Here is a 14313-nt window from a genome sequence, read left to right as displayed (position 1 = left end):
TCTGCCAGTGCCACCTGAAGCCATCGTCTGCCCAGTGCCACCTGAGCCATCCGTCTGCCCAGTGCCATCTGAGCCACCGTCTAACCAGTGCCATCTGAGCCACGTCTACCAGCGCCATCTGAGCCATCCGTCTAACCCAGCCGCCATCATGACGCCATCCGTCTGTCCCGAGCCATTAGAGCCGCCCGTCTGTCCCGAGCCGTCAGAGCCGTTCGTCATCAGGAGCCGCTAGAGCCATTCGTCAGTCAGGATCTGCCAGAGCCGCAACAGACAGGATCTGCCAGAGCCGCCAACGCAGACAGGATCTGCCAGAGCCGCCAACCAGACAGGATCTGCCAGAGCGCCAACAGACAGATCTGCCAGAGCCGCCAGTGAGCCAGGATCTGCCAGAGCCGTCAGCGAGCCATGAGCAGGCCAGAGCCTCAGCGAGCCATGATCAGCCAGAGCGTCAGCGAGCATGATCAGCCAGAGCCGTCAGCAGCCATGATCCGCCAGAGCCAGCCAGCCAGGATCCGCCAGAGCCAGCCAGCCAGTCCGCCAAGCCAGCCAGCCAGGATCCGCCAGAGCAGCCACCAGGATCCGCCAGAGCCAGCCAGCCAGGATCCGCAGACCAGCCAGCCAGGACCCCTCAGTCCGGAGCTGCAGTCCTTCAGTCGGAGCTGCCGTCCCTCAGTCCGGAGCTGCCGCCCTCAGTCCGGAGCTGCCCTAGTCGGAGCTGCCTTATCCCGGTGCTGCCCTTGTCCCGGTGCTGCCTCCCTTCCCGGTGCTGCCCTTGTCCGTGCTGCCCTCTGTCCGGTGCTCCCTTTCCGGGCTACCTTAAATTAAATGGGTGTAAAGGAGGGTGGTCAGTCGGAGGGGGAACGTAAAGCTGGGATCGACTATGGTGGGTGGGGACCTCGCCCAGAGCCTGAAGCCACCACCGTGGTCAGATGCCCACCCAGACCCTCCCCTAGACTTTTGGTGGTGCGTTCGGAGTACGCACCTTGAGGGGGGGGGGGGTAATGTCACGTTCCTGACCTGTTTTCTGTTTATTTTGTATGTTAGTCGGTCAGGGCGTGAGTTTGGGTGGCAGTCTATGTTATGTGTTTCTATGTTGGTTAATGGGTGACCTGATATGTTCTCAATTAGAGGCAGTGTTTACGTTTCCTCTGATGAGAGCCATATTAAGTAGGTGTTTCACATTGTTTGTTGTGGGTGGTTGTCTCCTGTGTCTGTGTCTATGTTGCCACACGGGACTGTTTCGGTTTGTTTGTCCGTTCGTCGTTTTGTGTAGTCATTTTTCCTGTTCGTGCGTTCTCGTTACATGTAAGTTCTTACGTCCAGTCTGTCTACATCGTTTTGTTATTTTGTTTAGTATCAAGTATAAGTTCGTTTTTTGTCTTGTTTAAATAAATATAATGTAATTTCACAACGCTGCGTTTTGGTCGAATCCCTGGAAAATCGTTACAGACAGACCCTAACTCAGTCCATCTTCTGTTGGTCCGTTTCAGACAGACCCTAACTCAGTCCATTTTCTGCTGGTCTTTCAGACAGATCCTAACTCAGTCCATCTTCTGTTGGTCCGTTTCAGACAGACCCTAACTCAGTCCATCTTCCACTGCTCTGTTTCAGACAGAACCTAACTCAGTCCATCTTATCCTACTGACATAGATGATTGTGGACATTTATACAGCTCAACTGATCAACCCGGTAGCTGTGAGACATTGCTTCAAAAGAAATTGAACTCCCCTTTCTTTATGGATTTGTAGATATTTTTGTTTGATTTTAAATGTATATAGTCAGTGTATGTCAGTTTATTAAAATTAACTGTTTGTCTGTTGATGTCAGTTATTCAACTCTTGTCGATATGTAGCAAGAAATGGGTCTTGTCTTCATTGAAGTAATCTTTGCAATAATTTGGATGCATTAAGAGATRATATTAGAAAATACATACAGACACATAGAGCTATCAGGCAACATTGATACTCATAGTTTATGTACATGAAAGATACCATATTAAACTACCATCTTGTATTGTATGCTTGTGGCATAATTGCACATCAAAAACTTAAGCAATGAGAGATTATTTTATGACACTAAAAAAGCGCACATAAAAAAACGACATGTTTTGCCCTTGTGACCTATTCTCATCGCCTTGAACTATGTGGCCTAAGGTTGTAATGTTATTTATTTTGATTTGATTGAATTTACTTGAGTGAAATCCACCAAAGAGGATTTGACAAACACAGTCAAGGCAATCAAGTTATTATAAAGTAGATTATAAATTATGACATAATGTCTGAACAGTATGGCTGACAGTATAAAAACATGTGAAATATTATTTAAAAAATAATAAAGATGTCATATGAAATATTATGTGTCATGTTAAGAGATTGARGATATGAAATTCAACAAAACATTTTGCACACTATTCCTTTGGGCGGATTGCTTTTAAATGGAAAATAAAATAAGAGGATGTCATATTTTAATTGTGGATTTCAAATATTTCCCTCAATTCAAATGCTACACCTCCAACACAATTGATTCTTCACATTAACATGTTGACTCTGGGTGCCGTGTCATGTCCAGACAAAGACAGTGACCTACTGTGTGGCTGCTTGTCCCACAGTCTCTAAACAACCCAAAGCAGTGGACCTGGTTCTGGAGGAAGTAGTAGAAGCAGACCTGAAGGATCTGAATCAGGAAGTGCCATCCAAGGCTATGCAGTCAGAACCACCACAGCCTTTTAAGCCCGCACAGACGACACAGCCAACACAGACGACACAGCCAACACAGACGACACAGCCAACACAGACGACTCAGTCACAGCCGGCACAGCCAAAACAACCAGTGAAACCCGAAGAGCCTGAACAGACTCTTCCAAATGTGCCAGAGTCTACAACACCATCGCTGGAGGACGCTGAGACTCAGACGGGCAGGTGGACTCCCTTCATAGAGAGCATCAAGAGAGAGGCTGAGGGCYTAGCTATGGCTACCATGGAGGAACGGTAAGGAAGGAGTCAGACAAGATCAAATATTTATGTAGAATATCACAGCAGCCTACACACAGTCACTAATTCACACATTCAGTCAGGTTATGGTGATCCAACAAAAGTTGCATATCTTCTCATAGGGTTAACCAGATTTTCGTTTTTTTTCAGTCTGATGGAGTAATACAATTAGCTAAATAAAGTTAACTTGGGTGCTACACATGACATACTAGTAATATCCCAGAACGTGCACATCTCTGCAGGATGACCCAGGAGCGTGTGGATTTGGTGCGAATGGCGGAGGAGGTGGCCAGACACACAGCTGAGACGGCCATCAGGCAGATGCAAGAGGCACAATCAATCAAGCTTTCCATTCACAGCCAGGAAGCCATTCTGGAAGAAGACGAGGACCCAGAGTAAGTTGTCACTCAGGCCTCAACCTCCTCGGGGTCCCCTGCCTACTCCAGAGAGAATGCAGAGGCTAGCTCCAACCACCTGCTGCCCTAGACTTATATAGAAGTAAATGTAACATTTATTGGGGTCATGGTTTGAGACAACTGGCCATAAACGTGGGAAGTCCCTATATGCCTGTACATGTATGTGAGGGGAGGTAGGACTGTGTTTGTCTTATCTGTGTCCATGTCATGCCCTGAACAGGTTACACATGCTACGGGAGGAGGAGAGTGAGGTGGAGCACACTAAGAATAAGATGACAGAGTAAGATATACCCACTCATACACTCTTAGAAAAAAAAGGTGCTATCTAGAACCTAAAAGGGTTCTTTAGCTGTCATCATAGGAGAACTCTTTGAAGAAGCCTTTTCAGGGTTCTACATGGGACCCAAAAGGGTTCTACCTGGAACCAAAAAGGGTTCTCATATGGGGACAGCCGAAGAACCCTTTTGGAACCCTTTTTTCTAAGCGTGTAGAATAAGATGGTTTAAGAATAACCGGGAACAAAGAGAGGGGAATATGCCCATAAAGGTTCTACAGTACCTTTGTGAAATTCACTAGCTGTCTCAATGCTTCTCAGAGTGAAAAACAACAACAGTAGGCTATGTGTTTGCACTGTCAGTTGTTAACTTGTTACACCAATGTAAAGTATTTTCCTCTGCAGAACCTGAGAAAGTGCTTTGTGTCATATTATTTAGGTATTTGCTAGGGCAAAAACCAAAACGTGCACAGGGCGCTCATGACCCAGTTAGGGAAACCCTGCCATAATCTACTGCAAACTAGCCTATCATCAACAATTTGTGTAATCACATTCACATCGAGCATTTCTTGTCCAGGCTCGTTCCAAATCTCTCGTGGATGCCCGTTTAGCGTAATTTTATCCTCATCCTCATAGAAACCACATCGCTTCCCTTGCCAAAATGGTCCCCTCTCGACGGTTGCCTTAGTAACTGAGCGCACTTCCTATTTTTCCGCTTCGACGCGGGTATAGGATGGCGCAGGTTTGTCTCGAGTGAATCCATTGAGGGAGACGATTCTCTCTCTATTGCAAAACTTTTAAACCCAGCAGAACATTTGCAGACTTGACAACATATTCGTTCATGTCGCAAAGATGCGTCTTAGGAGGGATACTATTACCTAATGCACTCGAAATATCTTGAGTGTCCAAGTGAGTACTGTAATTAGCCTGTCAAGGCTGCCTTGTCCATATTATGCGAATTGTTTTTGACCCAGATGTAACACTTATGTACCTGTTGCTAACCGTTTACTGACAACAAACTAAATGTCTGAAAATATGTTTTGTTTATTCCAAACTGTACACTTATTTCTTCTAGGGAATTATCTTGATTGGCTACTGAACTGGTTGCTAGGTTGATTACATAATGCAGGGTATTAGTAGGCTAGCATTAGCAAGTGAGCTGTTTTGTTGTTGCTCTACCTATGCAATATGGTTTTAGGGGGGAGGCATTATGATCATCAGGGAGAAACATTCTGTTGTGTTAATATCATTGTGTGCATATTTCTCTGATGTAGCCCTAACTGCCCATGTACTGTAGGTGTCAGGTGTGTCCTGCTAAGGAGGAGCCAGTGGATGCAGCAAAAAGTGCCACTCAGTCAGAGCATGACTCTGCATCACCCGACGTTGAACCAGAGCCCCAGGAAGAGCTAAAGTCCCAGAGGGCCTCTCCATCCCCTCCTCCCAGCCCAGAACCAGATCCAGTCAAGACAGCAGAGCCTGACCCTAAACCAAAGGCCCAGGATGCCAAAGTAGCACCTGAACCGGTGACCCAACAACCACAGAAAGCAGAGGGGGCAGAGGACGGAACCGCACCTGACACCACTACCAAGGTAAAGTCACAGTAATGGTTTCTCCTGAGGCCTGTGCAGCTGTGGTACCTGTCAGTAAATGCTATTCCCTGCTGTTGTTCAGTCACTCATGGCTGTTCTGTTCCTCTTTTCTGCTTACTGTATCTGCAGGAGGAGGGGGAGACTGCAGAGGAGGGTGGCTGTGGTGGTAAATATTTGTTCATTAAACGATTGTGTTTATGTTTGTAAGGGAATATTGTAATTTAATGTGTTTCTTGGTTTGAAAGTTGCAAGTCCCATGATGGACCTGACCAATCCTTTATCTGCGGAGAATGCATTGACCACCACCACGTGTGTGTGTGTGTGTGTGTGTGTGTGTGTGTGTGTGTGTGTGTGTGTGTGTGCGTGTGCGTGCATGCGTGCGTGTTGCGTCCATGCATGCATTCATGATCTCTCACAGTGTAGGGATGAATATTTTCAATACCGGGAATAATTCATATTTATCCAGAGTGTCCCGGGAAATACAGCAAAGTGCCTATTTAAAGTGTTTAAAACCAAGATATGGTCACAATGCCAGGGTTCTCCCCAAATAAGAGTGGCGCAGTGCCACTTTGTTGGCTTGACTACGCCACTATGTAAAGATTTCAGAGTAAATTAAACTGATATTTAGTAATGACAGAGTAACTATCTTTGATCAAAGTTGCTAAGCTTGCTAGATAACCTCCTTCAACGAATGAGATATCTCCTATATTTGGCAAAATCGAGTTGATGATTATACAGATAGCAGATCAGCTCATGAATAACGGGGAGATGAAGAGTGGAAACTGTTTAAATATCATTATACAACGGGTGGGACTAATCCTGAATGCTGATTTGTTAAAAGCGCATTCCAGCCGGTGTCTATTCCACAAGTTACCACCGGCTAAATCTATGACGTTAAAATGCCTATTTACTCTGTTCCATCTGACTGCACAATCCACTGTCTCATCATCCCAGGCAGGGAAGTTATAAACTTGATCTCCACTATAAAAAGCCTCTAGACATTATCTCACATTTATTTTAGACTAACATTTAGTTTTCAACAGCGGAGATTTGTATCAACCTTCTCCGATATTTGCAACATTGTTTCAATATTCAAATTGGATCTCCAACTGTCCCATAGTAATGAACAAGTAGGGGTTGGGACGAGAGAGAGAGGCAGGCGAAATCATGAATAAGCTTATACAAAGAAATGTCAATTGAAAAAAGGTACAACGAAACGAAGTGCAGCTAGTTGGCAGTCTTTCCAGCTTCAGTTTGAAGTTATTGTGTTAGCTGTGTTGTTGGCTAGCTCCTCTGAACAACAGTGTCCTGACGAGAGAGCACATTTTCTATGCCAGGCGAAATCGTGCCTCATTAACTCATTGTTATGGATGTATGCAAATAAATGTCACTAGAAAACAGCTTAAACAAATGCAGCTACTGTTGTTAGCCGTAGTTGGCTAGCTAGCAAGCAAGGGATAAGAACGATGCCAGACAGTATGGCAATGGAACATTTTGAACGAATGACTGGGTTGCTTCCATAAATACAGAACAAAAGACTGAACAACCAGGTCGTGTCTCTGGCATACCGAACCAATAGAACAAGCGACCAGCCGGCTTGGTTAGCAACCCCAGATTTTTGGGGGGACTATATATTGTGGAAGGATGAAATAATATGAATAAATTCATCAAAATTAAAAAACTATATGAAAATGTAATTATTTGAATATGTTGGTAACCCGTTGTATAAAAGTGATAATGCCCCCGAAGCCGACTTCGTCTCGGGCCTAACAACACCCGTGCCAATATATCCTCCAAACACCAGCTTCTCGGGCATTATCACATAAACGTATCTTAACGGGGACCAACTCTGTTTTAAAATATCTGTATCTAAACTCATACCGTTTGTTGATCACACATTCTCTACCGAAGCTCTCGTATGGGCAGCAAGTCGAGACCGCGCAGAGAAGAGGGGGAAATGTCAAAACATACTGTACAGACTCAATGGTTGCTAACATGGGAAGAAGCCTGTCCATGATAGGGCGTTTCTCTGTTTTCTTGACGTCTCAGTCGACTAGACAGGGCCTACAGGCTCTAGTTTGGTTGGACCTGGACTACTGCCCAGCTGTGTGGTCATGTGCGGCAAAGAAGGGCATAAGTAAATTGCAGTTGTTCCAGAACAAAGCAGCACGTATAGCACTTAGATGTACACGGAGGGAAAGTGTCAGTAACATGCATGTCAGTCTCTCCTGGCTCAAAGTTGAGGAGATATTGACTGCATCGCTATTGGTCTTTGTGCAAGGTGTTGAAGTGTTGAAGGTACCGACCTGTCTGTTCAAGCAGTTGGCACACAGTTCAGACACTCYTCGGTACAACACATGCAACCAGAGGTCTCTTCACAGTCCCCAGGTCCAGAACAGAGGCTGGGAAACGCACAGTATTAAATAGAGCCATGACTACATGGAACTCTCTGCCACCCCAGGTAACTCAAGCTAGCAATAAAACCAGTTTAAAAAAACAGATAAAAGAACACCTTACTGCACAAAGGGGACTGTGAAGAGACACAGCCATTTTATATATATTGAATTGAAATTTGCACTGTACTATGTATTAGACCTAGATATTGTGTGTATGTACTGATATGTATAGTTCTTTCGATGCAGAACCCACCATTGGTGTGTGTGTCAAAGACCTCTATTTTCATAACCATCTGACCATGGTCAGCTGACATGAAAGTAGAGCTCTTTGTCCACGCACACCAGTGGTGGGTTTTGCGTCGAAAGAAAGATGCATATGCAGAAAATAACCCCGTACGTTCTGTAAAATATGGTGGTGGATCTTTGATGTTATGGAGTTATTTTGCTTCCACTGGTCCTGGCGCCCTTCTTAAGGTCAAGTTTACCCAGTAACAGGACATTTAAAAAAAAATCTGGTTGCCGGTTTTTGTATTATTTATTTTTTTAATATAAATAAGGGTGACAATAATCATGGACCTGACTGTTTATATATATTTTTTGAGGAGGGGTGCGGGGGCCCCCTAGCGGCCGGGCCCTAAGTGACCGCTTATGTTGATTTTTCCCAGGGCCGGCCCTAATTAGGATGAGTGTTGTCTAGTGCCTGACTGACGGTATTGTGCTCTCCTCCCAGTCCCTGCCAGCTGTGATGCAGTAAAGAGCTGTCTCATGCGTGTTCCCCACGCGCCTGCGTGCCTCGACAGCTTCAACAACCTGCTGAAAGAGCACAACATCACCCCTCCTAAACTTCCCCCTATGCCCCAGCTCCCCACCAATCTCTCCCAGTTTACCTCCCAGGTCACCCAGCTAGTGCCCTCTCTCCCCCCAGAACTTGCCCAAGAGCTCTCCCAGTACACTCGGCCTTTCACCCAAATGTCCCAGCGTGTTTCCCAACTGCCACAACAGATCTCTCAACTGCCCCAAATTATGTCCCAACTTCCCCAGCAGCTCCAAGTTCAAATAACTCAGGAGTTACCCGGTCTACCCACCAACCTAACCCAGCAGTTATCGAACTTACCCCAAACCCTGGCCAATATCCCCAGCCAGATATACAACTTACCTCAGCGAGCGGGACAATCCTACACCAACGTGCAGAACCGCCTGAACAGCCTTATGCCTCAGGATGCCTAAGCAGCAGCAGCAGAATCCTGACCTGGAGATGGACCAGATGATCCGCCAGGTCCCCCTCCACCACCGCCCCCCGACCCGCACCTCCTCCCCGTCCTCCCCCAATAGTACCCTGGAGATGCCCAACGTGCCCTCCTACCCCCAACTGCCCCCCATCAGCCTGTCCAGGCAGCTGTCAGGGCTTTTCAACCCCACCTTCCACATCGAGGACGACCCCACGTCCGCTCGGCCCTCAGGTGATTCAGCGGCAGCCCACAGACGTCCCGCTCTGGCATGCTGCCCCGTTCAGTGCTGTGCCGTGCTTAGATCTGCTGGGCTATGTTGTGTTGTCGTCCGTTGTTGACACTAGCACTGCGTTCGTTGTTGTTGTTGTTTGGATCCTGTGGATCCAGGAAGCTCTTGCTTTAAATGGTCTACTCTGTTTGTTCTCTGTGTGTTTTGTTTTGTTTTTGTTCTTATAGATTAGTTTCAGCTGTCTGTTTTGTGATAGGTAATGTCTGTTTTGTGATAGGTAATGTCTGTTTTGTGATAGGTAATGTCTGTTTTGTGATAGGTAATGTCTGATTTGTGATTGGTAATGTCTGTTTTGTGATTGGTAATGTCTGTTTTGTGATAGGTAATGTCTGTTTTGTGATAGGTAATGTCTGTTTTGTGATAGGTAAGCATTCAAGTGGCACTTGAACAACAGAGGAAGAGTCAGAGTATAGGCCACTTGTAGTGTCCTGTTTAGTGTCTAGCATGTGTTTACCACAGTTCAAAAGCCTCATTACTAGCTGTGTTCCACTTCCCCATAACATCCCTGGAGAATAGTTGAGTCAAATTAGTGTCTTCCTGTTTCTTCCCCAGCGAGCTCCAGGCTCAGTGTGCACCCTGCTGTCAACGTGGAGGATGTGGATTCAGGCGGAGGGGGGCACCATCGACACATTCGCCAAATCCTCACCCCCCAGGACCCCAACCTCAAGACCCTGACCGTACCCAGAGTGTCAAAAGCCAGCCGCCAGAGGTGAGCCCACACTCCCAAATGAAATTGCTTCCACTTGGAATAAGGGTATTGTATACATGTAAAGCAGCTAAACACATAACCGCTGTCTAAGTAATGTATAATACTGTACTAGTTCTACTACCATTGAATTGATTTATTTCCCAATCTCTAATTATATCTTCTAAATGTATGTTTTCTTTTTCTCTCCTATATTGCTTTGGCCAAAACAGCAAAGTTGCTGATAAAGAGTAAGAGCGGAGCATGGATACACAATAGTCGATCTTAGACCAGGGTTCCCCAACTGGCGGCCTGCGGGTGGTGTTATTTGGCCCCCCAACTTTTCTGAGCAAATTTTTTAAATAACGTGGTTTTTTGGGGGGGGGGGGCGACATAATAGACTGTAAAAAATCAGCTCCAAGTGATTTTAATTTAAGAAATCTGTTCAGGTATTCCCACGCATAATAGAGAGACACGTGATCATATACAAATGTAAGCAAAGTTTGAAATGATTATGTTTTAGTCAAATATTATATCTGTTCGGACCTCTTGTGTCCAATTTGTAGTCTACGTTCCGTCCCCCCGACCATCCGCTCAAGGAAAAAACGGCCCGCMGCTGAATCCAGTTGATGCTCCCTGTCTTAGACTGTATTTCAAATGTGCAGTGCTCTCTGTTTTCTGTGTGGATAGCCCCATCCACATGGTGTGTAGTGTCTCTTTACCTCTCCTTCTACTGGCTGCGTCTCTCAATAGCATGTTCACCTGTGTTTGCAGTCCTTCYTTCGGGCTGCTCTGCTTTGTATTGCGTTGCGCTGTTCTGTCCCATGTTGTGATGTGTTTGTTCTGTTCCGTGTTTCTGTTGTCTGCTATGGCTGTCAGTCATGTCAGTACTAATTGTCAATCAACAGATGAGGAGTATATTGCACTGCATCTCCAGTGTGGCATCTGGTCGTCTGTCCTGTGACTCATTATACGAATGCTTTTGGTGATTGTTTGGGATTATGATTCTCTCCCTCTTCTACCTCATTCTGTTTCTCGGATTTGCTTCATCCGCCTCTCTTCCTCAACCATCTCCCCAACCATTGGCTCGGATTTGCTTCATCCGCCTCTCTTCCTCAACCATCTCCCCAACCATTGGCTCGGATTTGCTTCATCCGCCTCTCTTCCTCAACCATCTCCCCAACCATTGGAGTTATTCCACCCGCACAGCAACACACACTCTCACTCTCACACACTCCTCTGTCCCTGTTGATGGAACCATGGGCTGACCTAGTGAGAGGAATCCCAGGAAGGTGTAAGATATGCAGTCATTGTCACGTCAAGGATCCATCCATCCGTCAATCCACAAGTCACCATTTTTCCAATCATCAACAATTCCCCCAGACTGCATCGCGCCACTCCTTCACCCCATCCTAACTTGTGTGCCTCTCTGTATAGTTTTTAGAATTGTTTACTGTATACTCAAAAGAGCTGATGCTCAAGATAGTTCAGGGCCTCATTCAGGGTACATGCATGTTAAACCAACATAATGTTATCATGTTCGACCATGTTCCACATACTGTATTTCCCTTCCTGTGTAGACTGTAATGCCCATGGCAAGGCCAAGACTGCAGGGAACACTCTGCAGTCTTGGCCTTGCCATGGGTAAGGGCAGGGTCCAAATGAGAGCAGCCTTGGTCTTTCTTCTCCATCTGTCTCTGGATCAGTTCTGTGCGTAGTTTCCTACTGCGCCTCAGTGTTGTTCCCTGCCTCCCCTCCACAGAAAGAACCTGCACTCTCAGAGTGAGGATGATGATGAAGAGGAGACTGAGACCGCAGTGAGGGCGTGGCCTAGCCAGTCCAGCATCCTCAGTGGAGACGATGGGTGAATACTGATACCTCCACATCCCCGCTGTTAGCTAGCTACATGTATCTCCTGCACAAAATGTGTTGGCCAGTGGGCGTCGACAATGTGGTCAGAATGACCTTTCTCATAGCATCAGTGAATGTTTTTAGAAAGGTCGTATTGACGGAAATTCTGACACTTAGAAGTGTGTGGGAGACATTTTTCCATTTTATCGGTGCTTTTATTCACACCAACATAAGAAGAGTCCGTGTGGGACTGTGTGTTGTTCATATTTACTTCAGAAGAACAGTGATGTGTGATGTCAGGGAAAGTGTTTGGGACAGGTGTGTGTGTGTTAATTAACCCATGGATGTTTTGTGTTTGAAGGCTGAAGGAGCGGCCTGCGTCGTCCGCTAGCCAGGCCAGCTACGTGGTGAACGAGCGCCTACAGGAGCTGGTCAAGATGTTTAAGGAGAGGACAGAGAGGGCCAAAGAGAAACTCATAGACCCAGATGACTCTGATGATGACAGTCCCACTGCCTGTGTGTAACACGTGTACACTCTGGTCATGTGCTCAATATACACAACACTTGCAACACATAGACAGATACAGTTACAAACACACATGGGTTACGAACAATGAGCCTGTTTGACAATACTACCAATAGGGGCGCTAATGTCAAAAAAGACCGTAATACTCCCAAAGCAATTGGACATTTCGAAAAAGTAATTCACTCCATGGCTAATATAAGACAGTTGTTGTGAAGGGTTACAATAGCTTTTATTTCCAAGTGCTAACACACAGCGACACACAGCACAGCTCGGGCCCTCCGGTCACACACAAGTGAGCCGCATCAGGAAATACTTCCGCAAACACTTCCTTTTTTTCCCACTTACCCAGAGTCAGACGAACTCATGGATACCATTTTATGTCTCTGAGTGCAGTTTGAAGGAAGTTGAAGGTAGCAAATTGTTAGCTTAGTGTAATTGCTGGAAGTCTCCAGGAACTACTAACCAGCTCCTCACAAAAGCAGGGAAATATACCTTCTAACTACACCAAAGCTGGGTGGTTGGTCATTTAAAGCCTTACACCGCTATACATAGTAATCAATATTTTATACATTTGTTAATTTTACTGATAATCCTAAGGAACGAGATTCTCTCCACTTCCTCATTCTGTCCCGTTGTCGCATAGAGATGTATAGAGATCGTACAGTTTTGTCTATCTCAATGGCCGTGCTCTCACGGACGCCATAATGAGACAGATACAACGTAAGCGATCTCTATACATCTCTATGTGTCAACTGGACAGAGTGAGGAAGGGGATAAAATATAGATTACCATGTATAGCTTTGTAAGACTATAAATGACCAACCACCCAGCTTTGGTGTAGTTAGAAGGTATATTTCCCTGCTTTTGTGAGGAGCTGGTTAGTAGTTCCTGGAGATTTCCAGCAATTACACTAAGCTAACGATATGCTACTTTAACTTCCTTCAAGTATCCCTTTAACCTGATCTTTCACCTCTGACCTGTGACTCTCTTCTGTTCTCTCACCTGCAGCCCCTGTGAGAGCTCCAACACCTCCTCCTGCACCTCCAGAGGAGCCGGAGGAGGAAGCACAACCAGCTTCCCCTGAGAGGGAGATGGAGGAGCAGCAACCCCAGTCTAGACTGTGCTGCAAGGTGACGCCTCCTCGCTGGATCAGAGCCCTGCTTCACTACCGCTTCCCCTCTAGCATCGACCCCTTCACCAGTGAGCTCCCCCTCCGCCGAGCATACACTACCTCCTCCTCTTCTACTCCTCCTTTAACCCTCCTCTCTCATCCTCCTGCTTTCCTCCTCCCTGCTCCTAATCTTGTAGTCAACCCTCTTCCTCTCCTCCCTTTTCGACTCCAACTCTATTGCCTTCTCCTGTATAGACTTCCTTTTGCTTTTATCAGAATGTTAGTTTGGCTCCACCAAGTGGTGAATGGGTTGATCTTTCAGTGACCTAAATTGTTGATCCTGTCATTCAGTACCAGTCAAAAGTTTTAGAACATCTACTCATTCAAGGGTTTTTCTTTATTTTTTACTATTTTCTACATTATAGAATAATAGTGAAGACATCAAAACTATGAAATAACAAATGGAATCATGTAGTAACCAAAAAAGTGTTAAACAAATAAAAAATATATTTTATATTTGAGATTCTTCCAAGTAGCCACCCTTTGCCTTGATGACAGCTTTGTACACTGTTGGAATTCTCTCAACCAGCTTCACTTGGAATGCTTTTCCAACAGTCTTGAAGGAGTTCCCACATATGCTGAGCACTTGTTGGTTGCTTTTCCTTCACTCTGCGGTCCAATTCATCCCAAACCATCCCAATTGGGTTGAGGTCGGGTGATTGTGGAGGCCAGGTCATCTGATGCAGCACTCCATCACTACCCTTCTTGGTCAAATAGCCCTAACACAGCCTGGAGGTGTGTTTTGGGTCATTGTCCTGTTTAAAAACAAATYAATTATATTCCCACTAAGCGCAAACCAGATGGGATGGCATATCGCTGCAGAATGCTGTGGTAGACATGCTGGTTAAGTGTGCCTTGAATTCTAAATAAATCGCAGGCAGTGTCACCAGCAAAGCA

The 14313-nt window shown here is 45.8% G+C and overlaps 1 protein-coding gene across 1 annotated transcript in view; it reads left to right on the top strand.

The window, feature by feature from the left end:
* LOC111952222 (cyclic nucleotide-gated channel beta-3) overlaps positions 1–14313 on the top strand; it is a 38917-nt gene that overhangs the window by 17273 nt on the left and 7331 nt on the right. Inside the window, exons 10-19 of the mRNA XM_070435028.1 lie at positions 2609–2987; positions 3233–3385; positions 3627–3686; positions 4978–5269; positions 5399–5435; positions 9736–9892; positions 10102–10119; positions 11631–11732; positions 12081–12235; positions 13254–13445. Coding sequence (XP_070291129.1) covers positions 2609–2987; positions 3233–3385; positions 3627–3686; positions 4978–5269; positions 5399–5435; positions 9736–9892; positions 10102–10119; positions 11631–11732; positions 12081–12235; positions 13254–13445 — 1545 coding nt within the window. The remainder of the gene's footprint in view (positions 1–2608; positions 2988–3232; positions 3386–3626; positions 3687–4977; positions 5270–5398; positions 5436–9735; positions 9893–10101; positions 10120–11630; positions 11733–12080; positions 12236–13253; positions 13446–14313) is intronic.

This window comes from Salvelinus sp. IW2-2015, linkage group LG26, assembly GCF_002910315.2.
Source record: "Salvelinus sp. IW2-2015 linkage group LG26, ASM291031v2, whole genome shotgun sequence".
Taxonomy (NCBI): Eukaryota; Metazoa; Chordata; class Actinopteri; order Salmoniformes; family Salmonidae; genus Salvelinus; species Salvelinus sp. IW2-2015.
This window is presented reverse-complemented; position numbering and strand designations above follow the sequence as displayed.